At 35.9% G+C, this 27709-nt stretch overlaps 1 protein-coding gene across 1 annotated transcript in view; it reads left to right on the forward strand.

The window, feature by feature from the left end:
- The first annotated feature begins 310 nt into the window (after positions 1 to 310).
- The window catches only part of CERKL (ceramide kinase like), a 138529-nt gene continuing 111130 nt past the window's right edge, over positions 311 to 27709 (forward strand). Inside the window, exon 1 of the mRNA XM_049772870.1 lies at positions 311 to 548. Within this exon, the coding sequence (XP_049628827.1) occupies positions 311 to 548 (238 nt within the window). The remainder of the gene's footprint in view (positions 549 to 27709) is intronic.

The raw sequence follows: 27709 nt of genomic DNA on the forward strand, positions 1-27709 counted from the left end.
ATAGGCGGGGGCGAAAGTGCAAGTCAAAGTTGAAGAAGCGCTGCTCTGAGCAAAAGCTGGATACTGAAAAAAAAAATTCATTTTGTCCAAGAGCTTAAAATGAGGGATTCCTCTTCTGGACAGAGAGAGTCTGCCCCCCTGCCCTCCAGCCTGCCTGCCTCCTGCCAGCCTGCCCCGCCTCTCCCCGCGCACCAGGCCCCGCGCGTCGTTGCTGTGGCAGCACGGGACGCAGCCGGAGAGGTGCCTGGACGCCTTTCCCGCAAAGATTTCCCCGGACCTTCAGCCTAGACCTGGGTCAAGCAGCCCCGCCATGCTCGGGAGGAGGCGCTGCAGCCGGGTGAGCGTCCAGGAGGGCTGCGGGAAGGAGACGACGTCTCCTGGGGCGGCCCCAGAGTCCTTGGCGCTTTGGGCGTCCTCCCCGCGGCCAGAAGCGGCGACCGAGCAGATTCTGCTCCGGGGCATCTTCGAGATCGGAAGGGACAGCTGCGACGTGGTGCTGAGCGACCGGGTTTTGAGGTGGCGGCCCATCCAGCCAGTGCGTCCCGGGGGTGAGTGCGGCTTCCACCCGTCGCCAGCTTTAAGCCTTTTTTTTTTTTTTTTTTTTTTTGCCCTGTGCTGCCTTGGGATGCTCACAAAGATCCTTTTCTGCTCCGCTCGCAGTTCAAACCTCCTGGAGCCTGAGCCCCCCAACTCCTCTAGCTGGGGCGATCCCGAACGCTCGCCCCTTCTCAGGGATTCCCCCACTGTCCGCATCTCCCACTTGGCGCACAGCTTAAAGGTACATCTCGAGGCCAATCAATCAGTCCTGCTTTGCTTCTGCTTCCCTAGGGGAAAAGTTTCCAAACACCGCAAAGTCACATGCTCCTTTCCAGGGTAACGTTTTCACACATATCCCCCCAAGACCATATGGTCTGCAGGCATTATAAGCCCTTCCCTAGACTATTCCCACACTTGGTTTCTTAATCCTGGAGTTTTCCTTTTGCTGACTTCTGCCAGTGTAAGGCCTTGCTTTAGGCTCTCTCTGACTATCTACAGTTTAACTTTTCAGCTTAGTTTATATAAACTTTTGATATTTTGTGGGGGCTTTTCTATCATCACAATAATGTTTCCTCATGCCTTGTATTGACTTCATAATCTTTATACATTTAGGAGGTGTTATAATAATGCTATACTCTAACAAAGGCATATTTCACTTCTGAGCCTAGAGATCTAGGGAAAATATATTGGGATAGGCAAAACTATTGTACTTTGTATTGTAAATACAAAGTTGTGAACGTAAGAAAATAATCTTCCTAGTGGGGCAGAAATGAACAAGACACATATCACAAAGATCAAAACTGAGAGCAAAGCACTGGTTTCAAGTTTCTTACTCAAAAATCCAAAGAGGAAAACTGATATAAAAAAAAAAAAGAAATGGACTGAGTCAGGATGTATGTGCCAAGTAACTGCTACTTCACCGAAATACAATGAACTTTGAGTGTTTGCATTTAATCGGAACACCAATGGGTATTATTTTCTCAAGCCTTTCTTTGAGTTAAAAGTGACATAAGGTCATTTGCCTAGTTTTAAAGCCTGTGTGAATTTTGAAGTTTCCAGTTAGAGATCTAACTACACTGACAACTATCATGAAAATGGTAGCGAGCGAGAGAAATATAATAGAATGCCTGTCTCGAATGCAGGCAGTGGGTAAGGTGCAGGGAGATGAGGGGCATTGGTGGTGGAAATGTTGCACTGGTTCTTTTTTATAACTGAACCCCAACTACAAGCATGTTTGCAATCATGGTGCTTAAATAAAGATATTAATTTTAAAAAATATGGGGCCTGAGCGGTGGCGCAAGCAGTAGGATGCATGCCTTAGGCTTGCTAACCTAGAATGGACCACGGTTCTATCCACCTGTGTCCCATATAGTCCCCCAAGCCAGGAGCAATTTATGAAAGCATAGCCAGGAGTAACCCCTGAATGTCACCGGATGTGGCCCCAAAACAAAACAAAATAAACAGACAAAAAATGGACATAAGGTCATTTACCTAGTTTTAAAGCCTGTGTGAATTTTTAAGTTTTGCAGTCCAGAAGGTTATAACTAGCTTCCCCTTCTAGAGGCAGAGTAAACAAGGACCTTGATTGCAGGTTTCCCAGGAAGGCCCCAGCTCGGTTTTTCAGCCCCAGACAATGTCTCACTTCAAAAGTGTCTCAGTGGGCTGGAGTGATAGCACAACAGTAGGGCTTTTGTCTCACAAGTGGCTGACCTGGGAAGAACCCAGGTTAGAACTTCAGCATCCCATATAATCCCCCGAGCCTGCCAGGAGCGATCTGAGCACAGAAGCACAGAAAGCCAGGAGTAACCCCTGAGTGCTGTCGAGTGTGGCCCAATCTCACCCCCCCCCCCCCAGAGTATCTCTGTGACTAAGATCACTAAGCCCGATGGGACAGGGGAGGAGCGCCAGACTGCAGTGGACAGTACTGGCAAGTCAGAGACCACAGTGACCCTTCAGGAAAAGGATGGCATTCCTAGAGGTGATCCAGAGTCCTCAACATCTCCAGCTATGGATGATGCCTTTTCCTCCTGGATTTATTCTTAGGACGTTGGTTTCGATCCTGGTAGCCTTGTTAACTCTCAAAGGCCTTCCTCTTTGCTCAACCATCAGTTGGTTTCAGCTTCTCCTGCCTTGTCAGGGCTTTGAGTATAGAAACAATGAATTGTGAGGATGCCAGTCACACATCTAAACTAACCAATAAAGCCTTCTATTTGTGCTAAAAATAAAAGAGCAGATTTTATTTTACAGTAAAGCTGAAATATTAAATAATTTAATCAAAATATTGTGCAAGGGGGTAGGGCAAATCAGTGTTGCACTACTCTTTAGGGGAAAGGCAAATATACTGCAAAAAGATGCTTAAAAAAGGAATCATATTAGTTAAAAAATAGAAAACGAAGCTGGAACGATAGCACAGCAGGCAGGGTATTTATATGCCTTGCATGCTGCCGACCAGGTTTGATTCTCGGCATTTCATATGGTACCCAGAGCTTGTCAAGAATAATTTCTGAGCACAGAGCCAGGAGTACCCCTTAAATATTACCAGGTGTGACCCAAACCCCCTCCAAATTAGGAAATTGAGATACATCATAGATACACATTAGAGAAAATATAGAAAAAAAATCGAATGACAATTAACAGAAAATATTTATGCTTTACCTTTTTTTGCTATTAATATAAAATATAGAAGTAATCAGCTCAAAAAATCACAAAGACTTTCTTTGTGAATGGAAAGAAATATTTTCTATTGCTTTTGAATTTACAAGTCAAGCCCATTCTGTTTAAATTAAGACAATGTGAGTAAAACATATGCTTTTTATTTGGTTCTGGGGACCTTGCTGGAATTGACTAGGTCACCTATGAGGGACTTAGAAATTCCAGGGTCAGTGGCAAGCAAGGCTTGTGCCTGAATCATCTGTGATCTCTCAGTGCCCCCTAAAGATGTCATTTTCTATTAAATACTGTCGAAGACTATAGACTCATCCACACTCCTGGTAATAACATTTATTTATTCTAAACTTGATTGATTGACTGACTGATTGATTGATTTGGTGGTCACACCGATGGTGCTCAGGGGCCACTCCTTGCTTTGTACTCAGAAATCACCTTTGGTAGGTTGAAGGACCATATGGGATGCCCTGAATCTAACTGGATCCCTTCCGGGTTGCCACATGCAAGGCAAATGCCCTACCACTGTTCTATCACTCCAGCCCCTGATATTAATATTTAAATGGATAACTTCAAAGCTAGAATTCTGAAAGTTACAAGTTTAATTTTGCTCTAAAAATTGCTTTGAGTTGGGACTGGAGACTAAATACTGTGGGTAAGTTGCTTTCCTTGCACATGGTCAACCGGGGTTCAATCTTTAACAACCCATATGAATCCCTTACCCCCTCAGGAGTAATCACTGAATAGTGCTGGTGTTGCCTCACACTCAAAACCAAATGACTACTGAATCTCTTTGGTTTTCAAACTGAACACAATACAATTTGTAGGCTGCTTACCTTGCAAATCCTTGATCTGGATTTGGTCCCCAGCACCACATGGTCCTTGAACCCCACTGGGAGTAATGCCTGAGCAGAGTGCCAAGACAAAACAAATGAACAAAAATCTCTGGTTTTCTTTATCTTCTTAGTTCTAGATATATTGAGATATTTTTAATTACAAACACCTTAATTGTAAATTAGGATTCCTAATTTCTAATTCCTAATTCTAAAAACTGGATTCCTAAAATATGAACTATAGGGCCTAAGGAGATAATGTGATTGGCTTAATATCAAATATCATCAAGAGAGGCCCTAAACACTGCTTGGGATGTCCTCATCCAGGAAAAATAAAGATCAGAGGTACAGAAGCTAAGCATTTTCATAAGTACCTGTATTTATATAAGAAAGTAAGAGATATTTTACCTACATAAAATGAAAGAAAAAAGGATGTATTAAGAGATTAAGTTTTAAATGTGAAAATCATTCTCTGGTATGAAATTGTAAATGATAAAAGACAATAGAAGTTGGTTTAGGAAATTATGCAGCTGTCAGGAGAGATGAAGTCATGAAATTTTCCTATACATGGATGTACACGGAATCTATTATGCTGAGTGAAATAAGTCAGAGAGAGAGAGAAAAATGCAGAATGGTCTCACTCATCTATGGGTTTTAAGAAAAATAAAAGACACCCTTGTAATAATAATTTTCAGACACAAAAGAGAAAAGAGCTGGAAGTTCCAGCTCACCTCAGGAAGCTCACCACAAAGAGTGATGAGTTTAGTTAGAGAAATAACTACATTTTGAACTGTCCTAATAACGAGAATGTATGAGGAAAATGGAGAGCCTGTCTAGAGTTCAGGCGGGGGTTGGGTGGGGAGGAGGGAGACTTGGGACATTGGTGATGGGAATGTTGCACTGGTGATGGGTGGTGTTCTTTACATGACTGAAACCCAAACACAATCATGTATGTAATCAAGGTGTTTAAATAAATTTAAAAAAATTAATTAAAAAAAAGGAAATGGAAAGAAAAATGGTTATTATACCTGAGAGGATTGTGGGGTTGAGGAATTGAAAAGTGAAGAAATATAATCATTTCTAGTGTTTCAGCACTAGATATGAGTAGAGCATGCATAAATAATGTTCACAAGATCTATCAGATTTGTTTCATATTTTTTTAAAAAATCACTTTATTTAAATAACATGGTTTACAAAGTTATTCACAATACAATTCTTTTCTACAGTTAAAAAATTGTTCATGATTGAGTTTCAAAAATGCAGTATACATATCCTTCACCAGTGCACATTTCTTGCTACCCCACTCTCCCTCTCACCATTCCTCCTTCCTCCGCCTTCTCTTCTGCCTCTCTCTGTGACAGACATTTTTCTTCTCTGTCTCTCTTTATCCTCACCCCTTTTATCCTTTGAGACACTGTGGTTTCTAATCTTGCTATTAAATGGGTATCATGCATATCACTTTATTTATTTTCAGTACCCAGTTCTTGTGCAGATCACTTAGTTTGAAAACCTCATAGAACCTTACTAATTTTTGAAAAAAAAAAAAAGAAAAAACACTTGTTTAGGTCTCCCTGGGCTATTCTGGAGTCCTAGGAACCATTCCCATTGATTCTTGATCAATAGATAGGATGGATTGGTATTGGGAGATATTGGAATCTACTGGAATCACATCTGACAATGCGCAGAGGCCATGAAGTAGCAGGGATTAAATACTGGTCTTTGTGAATATCCCTAACCTCTGAGCTAGCCTCATGTTCTTTAGTATTTTGCTTATAGAACAACTTTGCATTTAGAGAAAAGTTGAATAGAAGGAACAAAGATTATTAAAGATAACTTTCTTTAACCAAATGATACACAGATGTAGAAAAAATAAAAAATATATGGTTCTAACTGCAAGTTAAACCTTGATTCTAACGCAAGTCTTTGGATTAGTACACAGGCCAGGTGCTGATTTGCAGATAGTGAAAGGTTGAAGAACACTGCTATAGCCACTTGCAACCACATATAGTCTCCATTATCAATTACAGTAGGTACATTTGTACAACTGTGCAATAAACATGTACTGACAGATCGTTGACTTGATTCTGTAATTCATTAAAGCTCATTTTTGGTAGTAGACAGTCTATGGGTTTTGGTCAATGTATCCACGAGTTTTGAACAACATGTGTACAAGGAACATGTGTTCTGCTTTTATAGAGAAATAGACTATTAGGAAACTTATCTATCTCTATATTTAAAACTTGTTGTATTATAGAATCTCAGATCTGACAATTTATCAAAGAAGATATACAGAGGGAAAATAAGCATATGAAAAGATTTTCTACACTTGTTATTTGGGAAGTGCAAATTCAAATGAGATTCTATTGTGCATCTATTAAAATCAAGAATATTCTCACTTCAAGAATATTTAGTGAGATTGTGGAGCAACAGGAAATTTGATTTCCTGCTAATGGGAATACAGAAACTACGACTACTTTGGGAAACAGTTCAGTAATTCTCTATAAGACTGACTATACTTAAACCATACATGCCTGAAAACATGGGTATCTACCCAAAGGAGCTGAAAAAGTAAGTCAACATAAACTCTTGTACATTGATGTTTATAGCAACTTTGTCAACAATTGCTAACTCTTGGAAGCACTCAAAATTCTCAATAGGGACTGTAGCTAGGCAATGGAGCACTGCCTTGCATATATAAGATCTTAGATTCTATCTCCAGCATCACCACCAAAAGTAAAAAAAAATAATACTTCAATTAAGCAAGAGGACCAATTAATTGGGTTCAACTCAGACAATAAAATATAAATTAGCACTAAAAAATAAAGGAGACTGTCAAGACAAGGAGAAACCTTGACATGCATTAAGTGGATCCAGCTAATCTGGAAAGGCTACACACTACATGATGTTCTGAAGAAAAAAAAAAAAAGGCAAAGCTCTAATGGTAAAACTCCAGTGGTTTTTCCAGAAGAATTTAAATAATATTGTTTCATAAAGGGTGAAGGTACTTGCTTTTAGAGATATGAAGACAAACTCCCACAAAATTACCACTTTAAGACAATAAATGAAGGAGAGAGATAATACAGTATCTATATAGAGTTGGACTTTTTCCTTTCTTGCAACTGACCTGGGTTTGAAATCTAATACCATTTATGATCCCCTGAACCTCATCAGAGTTATCCCTGAGCACAGAGCCAGGAGTAAGCCCTGAGCATTGCCAGCTGTTCCTTTCTCCCAAATAAAGCAAAAACTCAACACATTTCTTCTCTCTTATGTGAGGCTTGAATTGAGAAGGGAGGGTGTGTGCAGGGTCAGAGGCCCTCGGCAGACTCTGAACAGAGCCTGGCTTTTCTTTCCACATCTTGTAGCTTCTGGCATTTTTTGACTTGTATTAACAGGCAGTTTTTCTTGTCTCTGCCTTCCCATGTCTGTCTTCTGTGTATTTTTTCTTTTTCAAGGGGAATGTTATTAACAGTTGTACTTAAGGTTGATAGTAAGTATTATAATCCTTAATTACATCTGTAATACTATTTTCATGTAAGGTCACAGTCTGAGAGATTAGATAGACTGGAATTATTTGAGGGGTGAGATATATACTCTTCAATCCATTATGTATGTGATGGGAATGGAAGTATAAAATTAAGGCATAAAATAAGACATGAATTTTTTGAGAATATCACTAGATAGAACTTGTTTAAGTATAGTGATAATTAGGGACTATTTAATAAAATATAGAGAACAAAATGGGGGAGACTTGAAAGCAAAGGTAAAAAATTTTACAGTGGCTGAAGGGTTTTTTCTTTTCCTGTTTCCCCTTTTATTTCTTTATTATTTTTTATCTCTCTGACTTGTTTTTTTTTTAATAGAACCTTTATTTTAACACCAATAATTACAAGCATGATTGTAGCTGGGTTTCAGTCATAAACACAACACCCCCTTCACCAGTGCAACATTCCCACCACCAATGACCCCCTCCCTCCTTTTATTTTTTTAAATCTGTGGCATACAGAGGACAATGTCCCCATTATTCCCAAGCCTTGCTTGTAAAGATAGCCACTATCATTAGAAAAACTTTAGATACACTATCCTTCTTCCTTCTCAATGACTGCAAATTGACCCCCAGAAACTATGGTTTGTAACTTTGTGATTCCTGGTGATTCAATTAAAATATTATTTACTTTCATTTATGATCTCATCATTAAATTTTGTCATTTCTCTTTAAGAAAGCTGATTATCCCACCATCCTTTAGCAAATTTCTCTCAATTGTCCTAGTCTTGAGTTTTCAACATGCTTTTTTATTCACTTTTTCAAGAGCAGAGATAAACTCAGACTCTTCATTCTAAACATTTCCTGCACTGAATCTAGGAAACTATTCACAAGCCATTAACTTGCATCTTTCTCACCTTCCTTAATAAGAAAAAAATTGCTGCTAAAAAGTTACTGCTAAAAAATGTATTCACACTGTCACTACTGATTTATCACTCCTCCTCTTCCTTTCTCATCTTCATTCTCTTCTCTCCTCCTCCTCCTTTCTCCTCCTTCTCTCCTCCTCCTCTTTTTCTTTCTTCTCTTACTCCTGCTTCTCCTCCTCCCTCTCCTCCTTCCTCTTCCTCCTTCTCCTTCCTCCTCCTCCTTCTCTCCTCTTCCTCATTCTCCTCCTCTTCTACTTCCTTCTCCTTCCTCCTCCATCCATTTCCTTCTCCCTTCTCCTTCTTCATCCTCCCCTTCTCTTCCTCCTCTTCCTTTCCATTTTCCTCCTTTCTCCTCCTTCTTCCTCCTCCTCCTCTACCTCCTCCTTCCTCACTCTTCTCCTTCCTCCTCATTGTCCCTCTTCCTCCTCCTCCTTCTCCTTCACCTCCTTCTCCTTCTCCTTCTACTCTTCCTCCTCCTCCTCTACCTCCTCCTCCTCCTCTTCTTACTCTTTCTTTTCTTCCTCCTCTTTCTCTTCCTCCTCCTCATTCTCCCAGTGGTCCTCAAACTATGGCCCGCGGGCCACATATTGTATTTGTATCTGTTTTGTTTCTTCATTGCAAAATAAGATAAATGAAGTGTGCATAAGAATTCGTTCATAAGTTTTGTTTTTACTATAGTCAGGCCCTCCAATGGTCTGAGGGACAGTGAACTGGCCCCCTGTTTAAAAAGTTTGAGGACCCCTGTACCCTTTCATTTTCCTCCATCTCCTTCTAATTCTCCTCCTTCTCTTCCTCCTCCTGTTCCCTCTCCTCCTTTCTCCTCCTCTTTTCTCGTCCTCTGCATTGTTGTCATTGTTGTTCTCCTCCTTCTCCTCCTCCTCCTTCATATTTTCTTCTTCTTCTTCTTTCTTCTTTACTACTTTTTCTTCTTCTTTCTTCTTTTTTCTTCTTCTTTCTTTCTTTTCTTTTCTTTTATTTTATTTTCTTTGTTGCAACCATGTGGTGCTCAGGATTTATCTCCTGGCAATGCATTTAGCAATCACTCCTGGCTGATTGCTGGGCTAAAACTTTGGTCAGTCAAGCACTTTACCTGATAAATTATCTTTCAAGATCTGCCTCGTAATTTGTTAAGTTTTATTCCCTTTTATCCCTGACCTGCTCAGACAAAGACTAGCAAAGGATTTTTAAATTCCCAAGTAAAAAGGACAACTTTTAGCTCTATTTTCTGAATTTCCTTCAGCTGAATTTTCTCCCTTAGTATCTATTGCACTCATAGTGCAGGAATATTAATCTCTTATGGGGGATTTTATTTTGGCCTCCTGCCAAAGTTTAGTGCTCTCCAGCAGTCAGTCTGATTTGTTCTCTGTGTAGATCAACCAGTATTGCTTAACTTACCTTTGGGACTAATATTCATTTGTCCCTAGTCTTGACTTCAAATAATGTTTATATGCATCAACTTGGGAGTCCCACAAATTTAGTCAGTCTTTAAGAAAAACAACCTTTCTTGCTCCTTAATATAATTACTTACCTTGTATTCCTATTATGCATTCATTATTGTTATTATTTGTTTTGAGGGTCCCACCCAACTATGCTTTAGAGTTGCTTCTGGTACAATGCTCATTCCTCTTTCTATTGGGTGTCCTTGAGGTACCATATGCAGGATTGAGTCAGGAGTAGAACTCATGAAAACCAAGCATCCTCCCACACCTATTCATAGTTTGGAACTCACAAGTTAATCATTTTCCCATTGACACAATATTTAAATTTGATTTTTAAGGTAACTTGGTAACTTTTTTTAAAGATAGTATTAATATTTATATATTTAAGATAGTATTTATAGTAAACTTGTTGAAAGGCTAAGGAAATCTTCATAAATTTGATTATAGAGGGACAGTTGGTACAATTCTTAGATCCAAGATAGTGTGGAGAGGGAGCTATCATCTGTGCCTGGTTTTCATAGAGTCTCTGCAGAGAAGGTCTTTAGCCAGGAGCTGTGGCCTTTGTCTCTGCTTGGCTGAGTTTCTCAAATAGTTATCAGGAATTGAGGACAAGGAATAAATCCTTAAGTTTCCTCATATCTGGCCCTTAACCATAATCTATAGCCAACTAGAAGCTAAAAAGTATGGAAACCATGTGATTAGGCCATATGGTATGACCAGGCACAGTACTGTGCAGGTAAAGAAGGTAAATTGAATCTAGATGGAGAGAAAAATATTCAGAACACCTGTTTCATTTATCATTGGTTTGGACATTTAGGCACCCATCAAGGTTCTATGTGTATATGTTGAATGAATGAATGAATTTCTTAGTGGATGTCATGAACTTTTGTTTTCATTTTAATATAATTTGAATAATACACTATTTCTTAAAGTACTCTTCTTCACTTACCAGAAAATAACAATTTATTTTATTTTTTTTGGGGGGGCGGAGGGTCACACCCAGCAGAGCTCAGGGGCTACTCCTGGCTCTATGCTCAGAAATAGCTCCTGGCATGCTCAGGGGACCATATGGGACACAGGGATTCGAACCACCAATCTTCTGCATGCAAGGCAAACACTCTACCTCCATACTATCTCTCTGACTCCAGAATTTTTATTTTTGAAGAAAAGCATATAACTGTTTTTCAAAAAACACAATGTGTTTAAGCTAATTTGTCTTACTTCACTGTTGGTGTCATAGCAGAAAGGTTCAATCTCACTCATTTGGTTGAATGTTTTAAATAGAGAATAAATTGACCATCATATCACCATTATTAAATAAACTGTGTATATAAATGGGCATGTTGTTTCAGAAAAAGAAGTCTTAATACCTGTAATGAGACCTAATTAACTTCCTTTTAGTATCTCAAGTTTTTGGTCATTATACTTGTGGGATTTTACACATTCACAGACCCTTGGTTTTATCCAGTTTTCTAATTTTTGACAGAAGAGTATGTGTGAAGTGAAATCTCATTATTTTTCACTTTTATTTAATTGTCACTTATTTGAACATCTCTTGCTATTTGTTGTGACTTTTAACAAGTTAAATCACTCAGTGGATAATATTAGAAAAATAACTACAAAATATCACAAAGTAAATACAAGTTAACTATCTGTGGCCTGTAGGATGAAAACTCTGAACAAATATTAAAAAGATCAGAGTTTTCAGCTTAAAGAAAAAAAATCAGACATGTTTGGATCCTGACACTTTGTTCAAGCAGAGGTAGGGACTGTGCCTGCGGTTCTAAGTATTGAGATGTTGGCTCAGAAAGATTTAAGGACAGGTGAGGCAGGAAAGATAGCATGGAGGTAGGGCATTTGCCTTGCATGCAGAAGGAAGGAGCTTTGAATTCCAACATCCCATATGGTCCCCTGAGCCTGCAAGGAGTGATTTCTGAGTATAGAGCCAGGAGTTACCCCTGAGTGCTGCCAGGTGTGATGCCCCCTCCCAAAGAAAGGACAGGTAGTACATATAAGCATTTGTACAGAAATCCAATTTCTCTTCAACAGTTTATTTACCCACGATCAACAATGTTTTGGAAATGTTAATGTTAAAAGGGAGATAGAGCACATTTTCACAACTTCTATTTTATATACTATTGCTATATGATTATTAAATTTGTTTTGGTGATTTTAAGTATTATTTGTAATTTATAAGCCAAATTTTACTTTACATATGTTGTAGGGAAAGTTCAGTGTGTTTTATATTGGGCTCAATACTATCATCAGTTACTGGCATCCACTGGAAGTCTTGAAACATATTTTATATAAAAAAAGGAGCAGCGAGTATATGTATTTGATGCTTTGTTTATATTGCTACTGAGTTATATATTTTTAGTTTAGTATTTTCAGAAGCATCATTGATTTTCTGTTGACATTGTTTTAAATTTTAGCCAAAATCTAATCTTTGAGAAAATGTGTTTACCTAAGAGTAAGCATATGTGTGTATACATATATATAAAACATTAAAGCAGAAGATACAAAAAATTTTGTGCATTCCCAAAGCAGGTTATTTTCATTGTGTATCTGGGAGTAATGTTATCTAATTCTCATAAAGGTAAAGCTGCTGATGGGGAGAATTAGTGATAAGTAGGATTAGTTTGCATTAAGCTCTTATTTTAGTACATTTAAGAGTGCATATTTAGGGATCTCTGTGATGGGAAAGACAAATATGCTCATATTCCACTTTTTCTGCTTCATGATGGAGTAACATTATTTAACAAATATTGCCTTGAAATATGGAAAGTACTCTAGATTTTTTTTCACAGATTTTTGTACCAAATTTCAGTGCCCATCAATAGATTCAGGAGTCAGGAGCAAAGAATATGATGGTTCTGTCTCCAGCTAACAAGTAATATTTGTGACTTTGGGCAAATTAAGCCTTCTGAATTATAGTTTATTCTTCTGAGAAATGACATTTGCATTATCTTTTAGACTTAACATCTACTATGAGAGTTTCATTTGAAAGAAATTTTCTGTTCTATAGATTTTGGGCTATCAGAAGAGTTTAATAAATCTCAGCCAAGTTTATCAATGTGATCAACTTTTCTGTGTGGAAAGGTGTTTTTTTTTTATAGCAGGAGTCTCACAGTCTCAATAAATTTATAATTAGAGGAACCCCGTGGGAATATGGACTAAGATCTGTTCCCCTTCTCCAGCTCCAGGGTGCAAGAGAAAGAGAAATGCAGCTAATGCAGTGCAAGTCCTGTGTGGGAAGAAGGTTAACATTTTCTAGTTGAAAATTTTTCGTCAATGCCAATCAAAAGCAACTTTTCATGATGGGCAAAAGGACTAACAATCACTTTTTTTTAATCATTCTGTTTCATTTCTTATGTTTCATTTCTGTGTGAGTACTTTATATTTATTCTGCTTCATTTTTGTGTGAGTATTTTATGTTTATTTAGTATTGGATTGTTACTATGTCTTAAATAAAAATTTACTTTCAAACCTTAATTATCATTTGCAAATGATAATTTGTCATAGATTATTTCAGGTTATATAGTTTTGCATTATTTTTTTTCCCAAAGGATTATTGCTATGACAGTCTGAGTTCAGTTAAATTAGAGCTGTAATCAGAAAATCTGAGAAAGCTAAGCTTCTGAGTAAGGTCTTTAAAGTATTTGTTTTAGAGGAGCAGAGAGAAATGATTTTCTGTGCTTTAAGTTTATATGTGGATTTATTTACTGGAAACTTAGCAACATAAAAGGTAATAAAGAAAAATGTGAATAAAACATAATTAATTTTAAAACAACAGTTAGTGATTATAGAGGACTTAGCAGAGCTGGAGCCATTCTAAGTATTAATCTGCCTAAGCTGTTTGGGAGCAGATGTACGTGAAACGGATCCCAGTCTTCTGTTGTGTACATCCGAAGTGAGACATCTGTCAGTGGACCCTGTGGTCAGAAATAATGGAAGCAGGGGTTAAACCCCAAAATGACCTATTACTTGTGTGAATTATTGAAAGACTAATTACTCAGTAAAACATGATGCTTTGATTCAGCAGTCTACATATTAAGAAAAAAATGCTTCTTAAAAAATTCTATGTTCCCAAGCTGTCAAATTGAAGGTATTTTTAAGATGGGTGTGAAAATCAAGCTAACTAAAGCAACTACATGTTCTGTTTATGAAGTTTTTGAATGCTTTGACAGGTGTATTAACCTACTGTATAAATATTGTATAAAGCTAATACTGCATAAATATTAGCTTTTAAAAAGTAAAGTATCCACACAGCAAAACAAATGTAAAACATGACTGTTCACTTAAACTATGAGATGAGGGAATTCACTGTCTGAACTGTTCAAAATGGCAGCTTCCAGTCACATGTGCCTATTGAGCACCTGAAATGTGCTAAGTGTAAACTTAAAATTTCATCTGTTTTAATTTAATGTCCATATGAATGAGCTAGTGGTGATCATTTTAGACAGTACAAATCCAAGGCTTGATTACTTGTACCAAATATATTTATTCTCAGGTATTGAGTTTAATATTCCTGCCAAAAGATAGTTTTCAAATAACACTGGTGTGGAACCAATATGGTCACATGATCTAGGCTGTCAATTTAAGATAAATAGTTGATTGCCCAGATGCCCAAAAGACAGAACCATTTAACATATTTCATAAATATCAAAAATTATTGTTTGAGGATTAACTGACTGGTAGTAAAATTAAAATTTCTATAAGATCATTAGATTCCTTGTGGCCTGTGTGATTTATTACTTAAATTAAAATTAATAAATCTAATATTTTTCTTGCTAGAGAAATGCATATCTAAGATAACTTTCCTAGACTTTGTATCCTAACTCTATTAAAGTCTACTTATAAAATTGTTTCTAATTATACTATAGTCTCTTAGAATCATCTAAAGACAAGTATATTATAAAATGGATCTACTGGATCTACTTTTGTGTCCCTTGAAGGTGAGTACATGTATGAAGTATATGCAAGGTGAGGTCATTTGGGCTAGAAGACCAGAGTCTGAAAATCAGAATGAATGACTAAGACAAGACAAGAACTTTCTTTTCTTTTCTTTTTGAAGATGTAAACATGATTTACATTTATTAAAATGGAAAGTTTTTTGGGGGGGCAGAGAAATAGTCTAAGGCACTAGCCTTGCATGCAACTAACCCAGATGGGATTGCAAATCCCCCAGCCCCTTCAGGAGTGATCCCTGAGCTCAGAGTAAACCCTGAGAACAATTGGGTATGGCCCCCAAACTAAATAATTAAAATAAAATGGAAAGCTTTGCCATTACATTTTTTGTTTTGTTTTTTTTGGGGGGGGGATTTTTTATTTATGTCTTTATACAATTTGATTACAAACATGCTTGTAGTTGGGTTTCAGTCATATAAAGAATAGCCCCCTTCACCAGTGTGACATTTCCATCACCAGTGTCCCAAATCTCCCACCTCCCTACTCCCCCACCTGTATTTGAGACAGGCTTTCTACTTCCCTCATTCATTCATATTGTTATGTTAGTTGTCAGTGTAGTTATTTCTCTAACTGCACTCACTACTCTTTGTAGTGAGCTTCATATCATGAGCTGGACCTTACAACCTTCATCTCTATTGTCTCTGAGAATTATTACAAAAATGTCTTTTATTTTTCTTAAAACCCATAGATGAGTGATACTATTCTGTTTATCTCTCCCTCTGACTTATTTCAATAAACGTAATAGATTCCATATACATCTATGTATAGGAAAATTTCATGCTTTAGTCTCTCCTGACGGCTGCATAATATTCCATTTTGTATATATACCACAGTTTCTTTAGCCATTCATATGTTGAAGGGCACCTTAGTTGTTTCCAATGTCTGTCTATTGTTAATAGTGCTGCAATGAATATTGGTGTGAGGAAGGGATTTTTGTATAGTATTTTTGTGTTCCTAGGGTATATCCCTAGGAGTGGTATAGCTGGATCATATGGGAGTTCAATTTCAAGTTTTTTTTTTAGAAAAAACAAGAACTTACCAAACATGAGGACTTGAAGTCAATTATAGAAGCCCCAAGTATTGAAACTAAAGAAAGAAAGCCATAGCAATGAATAGAGGAATGACATTTTTGGTTGGGTATGCAAAAAATATTAATACCTTCACTGCAGATATAACTTATTTCAGTTGTAAGATAATTTCTGATCCTTATTGTTTGTTTCTCTACTTACCTATTTTACTTGACTAGATTTTAAGATTCATTTTAGAGAGTAACAAATCTATAAATATTGTCAACATTTTCATTATTTTTTATAAATCTTCCTATGTGAATGTATTTCTGTCCAAGTTTCTTTGTGTGTGTGGGGAGGCAGGGTGTGGGGCAAAGGAGAAGGAGACTCACAGCCACTAGTGTTCAGGGCTTACTCCTAACACTGTGCTAAGTGATCGCTCCTAGCAGGGCTCAGGGACTAATCCTGGTTGGCTGTGTGCAAGGCAAGCACCCTATGTGCTGTTCTTTTTCTCCAGGTCTATTTAAATTTTTTAAAATTTTATTTATTTATTTATTTATTTATTTATTTATTTATTTATTTATTTATGGATTTTAGACCACACCTGGTGACGCTCAGGGGTTACTCGTGGCTATGTGCTCAGAAATCGCTCTGGCTTGGGAAGCCATATGAGACACCAGGGGATTGAACCGAGGTCCATCCTGGGTCAGCTGCATGCAATGAAAACACCCTACCACTGTGCCATTGCTCAGGCCTCTATGCCTATTTTTTTTTTAAGTAGTGTGTTAATAATGGTTCAGTGTGTGCTGATAAGTTCTAGTAGGAGCTGAAGGTGAGGTTAATGTGTTAAGAAAAAAATACTATTAGTAACCTCAGTGTTTTATATGCTTTAAAAAATTCAGTATGTTATATGCTTTAAACAAATTCAATTTGTTATAGATGATACAAATAGGAAATGACAGAGGAAAATGGAGTTTGAAAGAAATTATACTTTATCCTAATTGTGTATGTGCCATTAGAGGTTGAGAGTTGTTACTGTAGAGGACAGTTGGAAATCCAGAGGCAAGGTAGCAAGACAGGTTAACATAAAAACAAACAAATGAAATGGTGTATTACAGTGTACTAATTACAAGCCTAAATGTTAATCTAAATGAATGTACCAGCTGGTAGTAGAGAATTCTTCCATACATTTCAAGATTTTCATCAAAAACAGTGTTCTGGAAACTAGATATTGCTACACAGCCCTGCCCAGTGTTTGACAGAAAATAGTGAACATTTATTGATGTTTACTCTGCCAGGTTCTGTGCGAAGTATCTTATCTTGTTTAATCTTCTCAACAAGACTCTGTAGTTAGGATTTTTCTCCCTGGGGCCCAGAGATGTTAAATAACTTGCCCAAGGTCATAGTAGTAATGGAGTTGCTGGGATGCAAAGCCAGGCAGTCTGACTCCAGAGCCCACACTATATTTATTAGGTTATGCCACTGCTTTGCTCAGGCAAGTAAGAATTTACCCTAATGTCCTCAAGAGTCTGGTGTAGGAGTCAGTGATCATGTAGAATCATGGACCAAATAAAAAAAACCTACAGGTCATTTCCTTATTTCCTTCAGTTTTTTACACAAATTTACCATCGAGACATATTCCATTTGTCTGGCCACTTAAATATTCTCAGTAAGTGATGAAAATGAGAGTGTGATATGAAACTTTGAAAAGCTTTTTTCTAAACCTAGTATTCTTAAGGTAAAAATTTAGTATATCCATATGTGGAAATAATGACAAACCTTAATGTAAATCCAAAGATTGAAAATTTTATAACACATTCTTAAATTTATACAACTTGAAAGACGAGTTTTATTTTATCTCTGACCGACCCATTTCCTTTTTTCTTGAGAATTTCTATAAATAATTTCTAGACATTATGTAATTAGATTTATAAATATCTTAGCACTGATCTTTAGGGGATACTATATTGTAAAAAATAAACAATGCACTCACAGTACCACTATTGTAATGTAAATCACCCTAAATCTTTAAATATTCAGTTAGTGTTCAGATTCTCTTACTTCTTTTTAAATTTAAATGAAAAATAATTTTTGAAAAGCAAGCTGCATTACATTTGATGGTTATGTCTCTCATATTTTCCAATCCTTTATTTTTCTTCCAATTAATCTTTTTCAATGAATTGGATGATCTGGTTTATAGTTTCCCTTCAGAATATAAAAGTTTTATTGGGGAGAAATGTCTGTAAAAGATGAAAAGTCAAGGAAGTAGTTTGGAAAAGAAGACTTTCACATCATAATGCTAATATGACACCCTAAAGGGGTAAATGAAGCAGCTGGGTGCAGAGAGAACCTCTCAGACCTTAATGTATATCTGATACTCTTCACTTACACACAGTGAGAGCTTGGGAGAAAAGATTCCCCATTAGGAGGCCTGCCTTGGGCTGTTATGTTCAGTTTTAAGCTGAGGCTGCCTAGAGGAGTATGACCTCAACTCTGAATTTAAGGTAGATCTGAGAGTCCCAAGGGCTGCTGGCTGTCATCTGGCTGCACTTCTTATAATGGTAGTACAGATTTTTCCCTCTTCCTAAAAAGAGGGCTCCAGCAGCCACAGTGACCTATAATGTTTATGATAATCATTAAAAATTTGTGTGTTTATGGAAACAGAGATAGGGCAGCAACTAGGTCTCTTGCTTTGCATGAGACCACCTGGGCTTAAACCCTGGATCCTCATATATTCCCCTGAACACCACAAGGAATGATTCCTGAATGCAGAAGCCAGAAAAAGTAAGCCCAGAGCAATATGGAGTGTGCCACTCTCCCCCACAAAAAAAGCAAACAAACATAAAGAATTCAGGTATTTAAACATATTAGACATGTAAATTTAGTTCAGCTAGTTTTCTATTTGTCCCAATTTTGGATTAACATACCCCTTCAAGTTAACATCTGAGTCTTTTTTATTTTTTGACATTCTTACAGCCACAAAATAGTTTGTTTACTTTCAGGGATGGTAAGGCTCATCTTAAAACTTTTTTTGATGCCTAAAATTTGGCATCAAGTCTATCTTTCATCAAGGAGATGGAGTCTTACATTATACATAGTAGTATTTAGAAACCATGATTTGTGTATGCTGATTAAAGTGTGCTGATTGTTAATATTTTACCTATCATATCACTATCATAGGATTTTTAGAAAACTGCATGAATGTATGTACTTTTTCCTCAAAGAAGGCCTTTATTATGGAAGTAAGATTAAAATTTAAAATCTTTTTACTTTGTGTCTTTGCCCAGATATTAACTCCTGATATTTAACTGCTATAATATCTTTGTCCATTATGTTCATATATCATTGAATATATATTATAGAATAGTAATATCAGAACATAAACCCCATAAATTACAAAAAACCATTTAAATAATTTTAACTATGTTGCTGTTAAAAATATGCTACTTAGTGTGTATGTCAGGTATAGTCAAATTTCTATGTGTTTAAAAGGATTTGGGATTATTTATATCTGTGTTATATACCCACTGTATATTATGATAATTATTATATTGTGCTTTCAATTTAAAGACATTGCTCTTTTTAAATGCAGATTTTGTTTATAATTATGCACACTATATAATTCTAAAGTCAAATCTACCAAGCAAACTACCTTTGGGGATGTATAATTTCTTTTTTGGGTGGATGTATAATTTTTGTTTTAATTGTTTTTCTGGCCCCTCATTAGGTGCAAATATGCTTTTTTGTGTGATTTCTTCTTTATGTACATATCCCTTGATTATTAAATAATGACCCTTTTAGAACCTTTTTAAGCCTAAAATCTATATGGTCTAATTTTAGTATGGCCATTCCAGCCTTTTATAAGGGGTTGTTTGATTGAAGAATTGTTTTCCAACCTTTGACTTTGAGTCCATGTTGGCACTGACTACTAAAATGTTTTTCTTGCAGGAAGCAAAATCTTGGATTCAATTTTCTGATTCATTTTTCCACTTTGTGTCTCTAGTTAGTGCATCTGTTTCACTGGCCTTGAGAGAGATTATTGTCATGAAGTTTTGTGTCATCTTTTTGTAGAAGTTTGGTGTGATTTTAATACCTTGCCTTAAAGTAGCCCCTTTAATTCTTCTTTTAAGTTTGGTTTTGAGTCTGTGTAGTTCTTAAGCTGTTGTTTATATGTGAAGGGGTATATCCTTTCTTCAAACCTAAATGAAAGTCTGGGTGAATTATTCTTGGCAAGGCATTCATTTTATTGTGCTTTTCCCCCACTATATTCAACTAATGCCTTCAGGCCTGGAGGGTTGCTTTTGATGAATCTGCTGTAAATCTTAAGGATGCTTCCTTGTATGTTATTTCCTTTTTTGCTATTGCTGCTTTCAGTAGTCTATTTCTATCTATGGTTTTTATTATTGTGACTAGGATGTGCCTTGGAGTCTTTTATTTAGTTGCCTTTTAGCTTCAGAAATTCAGGATGTGGATGCATGTACATTTTAGCTCTGGGAACTTCTCAGCAATTATGTCTTTGTTGATTCTTCATGGAGGTTTTCTTTCTGGCAGTCTGGAACCTTGATAATTCTTATGTAGTTTTGTTGAATTTATTTTAGATATCATTGTTGTCTGCTCAGATATTTTAAGTATTTTTTATCTTCTATTTATTTAAAGGTTCTTTTTTAAACTTCTGTTGTATGAAGATGGTGTACTGTTCATCTTCCAGCTCACTGATTCTGTTCTCAGCAGCTATTACTCTACTGATGATGTCTTCCAGTGAGGTTTTCATTTAGCTTACCAAGTTTTTCAGTTCTGTTATTTCTGTTTGAAGTGTTCTAATTTCTACTCTCATATCCCCTTGAATCTTATTGGATGTCTGTTCCATGGTTTCTTTGGGTTCTTTGAACATCCTTCATATATCCTATCAAAAGCCCTTATCTGAAAGTCTATATAGATAATTGATAATAGTTGGATCTTCAGAACTACCTTCTTTACTCATTAAGTGTGGAGGGGTACTCCATTGTTTCCCATTGCGACCTTGCAGTTTAGTGCTAGAATTTTTTTTTATGGACAGTGCTCACTGTCTAGAAATGCATAACTGTAGAGTGAAGCATAGAGACCATGCTGATCTCTCAGGGTGATTGACCTGTCATACATAATTTCTATATTTATCCCACCTATTTTTTCTTTCTTTCTTTCTTTCTTTCTTTCTTTCTTTCTTTCTTTCTTTCTTTCTTTCTTTCTTTCTTTCTTTCTTTCTTTCTTTCTCTTTCTTTCTTTCTTTCTTTCTTTCTTTCTTTCTTTCTTTCTTTCTTTCTTTCTTTCTTTCTTTCTCTTTCTTCTTTCTTTCTTTCTTTCTTTCTTTCTTTCTTTCTTTCTTTCTTTCTTTCTTTCTTTCTTTCTTTCTTTCTTTCTCTCTCTCTCTTTCTTTCTTTCTTTCTTTCTTTCTTTCTCTTTCTTTCTTTCTTTCTTTCTTTCTTTCTTTCTCTCTTTCTTTTTTTCTTTCTCTCTTTCTTTTTTTCTTTCTCTCTTTCTCTTTCTTTTCTTTTTTATTTCTTTCTATAATAGAAAACATTATTTTCATATAAATGTTATAGTTTATTATTTATTTTAGGGAGTCACCCACCTATTCTTTCTTTTTCTTTCTTTCTTTCTTTCTTTCTTTCTTTCTTTCTTTCTTTCTTTCTTTCTTTCTTTCTTTCTTTCTTTCTTCTTTCTTTCTCTCTTTCTCTCTCTTTCTTTTCTTTCTTTATTTCTTTCTATAATAGGAAATATTATTTTCATATAAAAGTTTTAGTTTATTATTTATTTTGGGGAATCACCCAAACATTACACAGGGATCCTGGGGTTCCCTGCTGGTGACAGTAAGTCACCTGAACTGGAGATTCATTGTTTGAGCCTGGCAATGTGGTATTTCTCTGGCTAATGTTGATGGGATTGGGGGATCAGAGCTATATTCAGAGATGCTCTGGGAGTCATGTGCTGGCATAGTTGGATATAATATCTCTGCATCCAAGGCCTATCCTGTCTCCCTGGCCCTTTGGTTTACTTTTTATATAAAACAAGAATATATATATATACATTAGTATATTGAATATATATACATTTATATATTTTTATTACACCCCTACTTAAATATACTATATGACTAATAGAAAATAATATATTTATTTATTCACCTTAATTTTTTCTAAATAAAATACCCACTGATAGTGTATATAGTGAAAAATCTTAATTTCTTTTAGCTTCTGCATAATATTCAGTTGTGTACTGTACTCTAAGACTTTAGTTCTAGGCCTGAAATAGAGGCCTAATAGTTTGACACTATGCCAGGCTACTTACTGCTGTTTGTACCAGTACATCTTGGGGGCCATTAGAACTCCACCTAGTGGTGTTCAAAGGGCTATGTAGTATCAGTGCTGGGATGAAATCTGGGACCTTTGGGGCCTAAGTGATAGCACAGCCAGTAGGGCTTTTGCCTTGCATGCGGCCAACCTGAAACCAACTAGTGTTCCATCCCCTACATACAATATGATCTTAGCCTGTCAGGAGAGATTTTTGAGTGTAGTGACAAAAGTAACCCTTGAATGCCACTGGGTGTGGCCCAAACCCTCAATCAGGTATCTTTTTCATAATAAGGCATGCACCTAATTCCTTTGAGCAATTCTCTATTTTTATTTATTTATTTTTATTTATTTAACTTTACAAGGGTATGACTTATGTTATAAAAAGTTGAATGGAAAGTCTGGAGTGCTTTTTAAACTTTTCAAAGAGATAAGACAATAGCATAAAAAGTATTGGGTTTGAGAGATAGCTTCATGAGCTGTAGCACATTCTTTGCATGTAAGTGGTTCAAGTTTAATTCATGGCACATACTGGTTCCCTGAGCACAGCCAGGAATAGTGTCTGAGTCCTGCAAAGTGTTATATAAAAATAAAAGTAAATAGCATTCTTTGATATCAGTTTCAAAGAAAGATTCCAGCAGATCTCAGATTTTTGATATGAATATTCCACTACTATGTATAAATATGCACTACTACTTTGTATTAAAATAATGGTCAAAGAGTTACCTATTACTCACAGATTGAGTGCAGGACACTAGACTGAAGTTATTTTTATTTAGAAGGTAGAATTCTTGCTATTTCAAAATTAACTATGTACTATTATTAGGTTTGAAAATATTTCACTGTATTTGGTTAGACTAATAAAATCAGAAAACTCATTTTAAATGTACCTGTAAAGACTTGGTATCTTTATTTGGTTGCTATTCTTTTATGTGTATCAATAAAACCATTTAAATATAAACTGAAAATTCACCATATTGTCTGTCATGTTCAGCTTCCTGTTGAACAATATGAAGCCTGAATATAGTCTTCTAATTTTATTTTTTTAACTTAATGAAAGTTCTGGTCATTATTTCTACTACTGATGCTCTTTTGTCTGCACATACTGTTGCAACATAATGTGTTGTGCATTTGATACTGATATTCCTATATTGCCATAAGGAGCTGCTATTATTTTAGACACCGACTGATTTCATGATAGTGTCAGATTTCTTTAACATATGCTTATGTTTTTGTACAAATGACCCCAAGAAACATCTGCTAGTTTTGTGGTGGTATCTACTGTTACTTTTTTAGAATTTGACCTGTCGGTCACTTTTTAATGTGAATCTACATTATTTCATTAGAGTAGGCTAACTTTATAGTTTTTATACTATTCATAAAAAATTTAGTTTCCTGGTATAATTTAGGGAAATTAAAATTTATTGTAAATATTATTTTTTATGGCTTTGCTTTTAAACTTTGGCCACAAAGGTAGAAAAAAAATTTTTGAGAGACTTTGGAATTAAAAATTAGGTTGTTTTGTGAAGGTTCTCAAAGTACTCTTTGAATTTTATAAAAGTTGCAGCACTTTCAGTATACTCATTGGTTAGATCATATTTTATATTAATTGCTACTGGATTTTTAGTGTTTTTAATGTGTTTTAGTATTTTGTGTTTAGTGTTTTAGTATATAAGGTAGACAAAAATATGGAATTAAATTTCTATATGGTTATGCAACATTTGCTAAAGCATATGAAATTTTTTAATATAATCTATTACTTATGTTTTATAATATTTTAATATACTCAATAAAAATAATATATCATCATAATATATCATCAGATATATTAAGCTAGGATATTTTATTTACATGTTATTCAAGAAAGCAGTTTGTTCTTATTATTTTTGTAGCACTTAAGGCTGGATCATTTAGAAAACCAAAAATGTTTTCTAGTGGAGTATATATAAATAGATTCTTCCAACATTCTTTATTAGAAGACAAAACCTGCAGAACTTTGTATTGCTTACATATTTGATACTAAATTTGAACTCAAGGTAACTAAATGTAAGCATTATAACCCTTAATTTGAATATATACCTGTGTTGTAAAGTGTAATGTTTTATTTTCTGTTCATCTGCTTTCTGTGTATCAGCTGTTGGACTCCTTCTGATTCCAAACATATTATCATTTACATCTCCACACTCATTCAGTCACCCTTGCTGCTCTAAGTCTCCCTCTGTCCCCTGGGTGACTTATGTCATTAGGACAACCTTCTGTCCTCTGTTTGCCATCACTTGGATGAAACTGAGCTGAGGGCCCTTGCCAGTTTCCTTAGGTGCTGGGCCTGCTGTGTTTCAGTTTTGGCCTCAATGATATCTGTGTGCCTTCCACTTCCAAATTCAATTCGGTGAGGGAGGACAAGATTATAGAAACCTGAGTGATCTGGGTTGTGTGTCTAAGTAGCTTTCATTTAGGTCTGAAATAGGAGAGCAGGGGCCTCACTGTCCCCTGAGAAAGAAAGATTTCGCTTTGCCTTCTGGGCCCAACACTCAATTCTTAAATGGGCTAGTGGGTTGGACCCAAAGGGGAACATAATTCCCCAAATTGTGGTTTAGTTTTCCCTTGTGTACAGTGGAGGAGAGCCAACTAAAAGAAGTCCCCATTGACTTTTCTGTTTCTTGCAGAGCAGAGAAAATGTCTTTTGCCTTTTACTTCTTTCATTACTTCCTTGTCTTCATCACTTCCTTTGTCCTCCTTGCCTTATCCAGGATATTGGAAGAATCACGATGCTGGGAGGATTTTCATGAAAATGAAATTCAAAATACTGAGTGCATTTAAGCAATGTTCCCAAGTCTAACAGACTAGTAATTTCAACGTGTTCTTTATTACTTCCTACTTTTAATGTTGCTAGTACTCAGTGCAAGATATTTTATCTATTGATGGTGAAGTAAGGAGGTAGAGGGAACAGAGCAAAATGTATTTTCATTAACTATGTATAATGTTCTGTGTGATTCCATGAACAGGTGGGCCCTTAATTGTTTATCTGATGCTCTTTTTAAGCAGTCAGTTATATCATGGGAAATTGAAAAATAGCAAAATTAATTTGTTGAAGTATTCTTCAGGAAATCTTATATGCATGTTCACCGAAGAAACATGGGGTTTCTCCCTTAAAGGACGAGGCCTGGTTTTGTTTTTAATAAAACACACTCTTTATAATTAAAACAAAATCCTAGTGTTAAGGGATTGCTAATTTAAATAATTGGATTTCTTTTCCTTTGTTTCTTTGATCCTTATATATGAGAATAAATCAAATGGTGTCTTAGCATAATAATATTTCTAGCTTTAATTGTTTTTTCACCATTAAATTTTAATAAGACCTCTTAGAGTTTATGGATGAAAATCTAGAAACTAGAGTGAAATGGGGAACTTACTTTAGATTTTGGAAAAGTAGAGGTACAGTAGAAACTGGTTAAGAACAACAAAAGCTTGGAGTTATCTATTAAAAGATTTGGTCTCAAGTTGTAGCCTTGGTGACCTCAAGCACTACCAGGTTGAGCACTAAGTTGTCAGGCCTGGGCCACCAGGCTGAGCACCACTAGGAGTGGCTTCTGTTCTAACAAATAAAATATTTTTTAGTCTTTGCAATAAATCATTCCCCCCAAATGCCATTTTCCTAACTTAACTCTGACTTCAAAATCTTAATTTAATACTAGATATTTGGTTCAGATAAATACTCAACTAAATGTATTAAAATGCATTCAGATAATGTATATTAATGACTGAAAATGTTTTCACTTAAAATAGTTAGCATTAAAATGATATAAAAAAAGAGAAAAATGTAAATGACCAGCCCTTTTTATAAAACTCTGAGACAAAAAATTGTTCCCTCCTTTCTTCATCTTTAGATTTTGCTTTGAGATCTTTAAAGCATGCTGAGCCCTGGAGAGGACAAGGACTAGGGTGGTGTTGATTAGGGTGGTGGTGAAGAAGTCTTTCTCCACATTGGGACCCTCTTAAAACATTTAATTAGCATCTTAAGCCAGTACTTGAGTTCCCAGTGAAAAGGCTATTTAAGGAGCAGTATTATGTAAATATAAGTGCAGGGGTAGAGGGATGGGAGGTTTGATGTAAACCAATTGTAAACCAAGGGCTATCATATTCTTTTGTTTTGTTTTAGTTGCTTATTTCTGAATCACGGGGACTTTTCCAAACTGATTTGTTTCTCTACTAAATCCTGATCTTGTGTTTATCCTTAAATTTCCAGGCAGAGCTGGGATGGAGCACTTAGGGCTTATGTTTAAGGATGTAATAGTTATAGTTTCAGTATAAGATATAAAGATCCAGTGGAAGCAAAAATATCTCAGAAATATTTGAGATATTTTTTCCTATATTTTGTAAGGATGGTAACATGAGAAATATCTCAATGAGATATCATATCTCACATGAGGCTTTCAGTTAATTTTATTTGTCCCCTCTGAATTGCATCTCTTGTTCTCGCAACTAATTCCCACCTGAAATAATTTAGTGTATCCCAGTATAATTCTAGTATTTTAATAACTAAGCAATTATTTTAAAAATACCCTTTATGTCATTAAATACTCATAAGTGTTCACATTTGGCTATAGTGGAACATGGAAGGAGAAGAGTCATTTTCTCCTCTGTTTGTTCACAGAAGTTCACCGAATAGAGAAAATGCAGGCATTCTATAGAGATTAAAATGTACATTAAGGAAAGATAGTATAAAGGTGTGCCAGGTCTTTTAATGAACTGCCATAAATTGGGCAGCTTAATTGGTATAAATTCTTATTGACCTTGATGAAGAAGCTGTCAGTTGGTTTTAAGTGACGTGTCTTTCCTCGATTGTAGTCATCTATCTGCCCTTTTGTCATTTCACCTGTGTATACACATAGGAGAGAAAAAAAAATCTCTGCTTTCTACCTTTTCTTTTTTGGCGGGTGGGTCACACCCTAGCGCTCAGGGATAACTCCTGGCTCTACATTGAGAAATCGCTCCTGGTAGGCTCAGGGGACTATATGGGATGCCAGGATTCGAACCACCATCTTTCTGCATGCAAAGCAAATGCCCTACGTCCACACTATCTCTCTGGCCCCCCTTTCCTTTTTTTTAAACTAAATCCCTTTACTTTCAACACTGTAGTTTGCAGAATTGCTCATAAAACAGTTATTTTAGACATCCAGTGCTTTAACACCAATCCCATCACCAATGTAACATTTCCTTCACCATTGTTCCCAATTTCCCAACCTCCCTCAATACTGTCCCTTGGCAGGTATCAATAATTACTTAATATTGCTTGATACAACTAAATGTTAATGGAATTATTGAAAAAATGATTAAAAGAAAATTTGTGAAAATTGTCATATCTTATGATGGGGTCATGATGTCATTGTTTGAAGATTTATTAAGCTGTCTATTGCTAGTTGAGTATTCTTTTGTTGGTTTTGTTCTTTGAGTTTATGTGGCATCTATAATAATTTCACATCTAATTTGGAGTATTCCTATGGGGATGTCAGAATTTAAAATAT

The sequence above is a fragment of the Suncus etruscus genome, chromosome 5 (genome assembly GCF_024139225.1).
Source record: "Suncus etruscus isolate mSunEtr1 chromosome 5, mSunEtr1.pri.cur, whole genome shotgun sequence".
NCBI lineage: Eukaryota > Metazoa > Chordata > Mammalia > Eulipotyphla > Soricidae > Suncus > Suncus etruscus.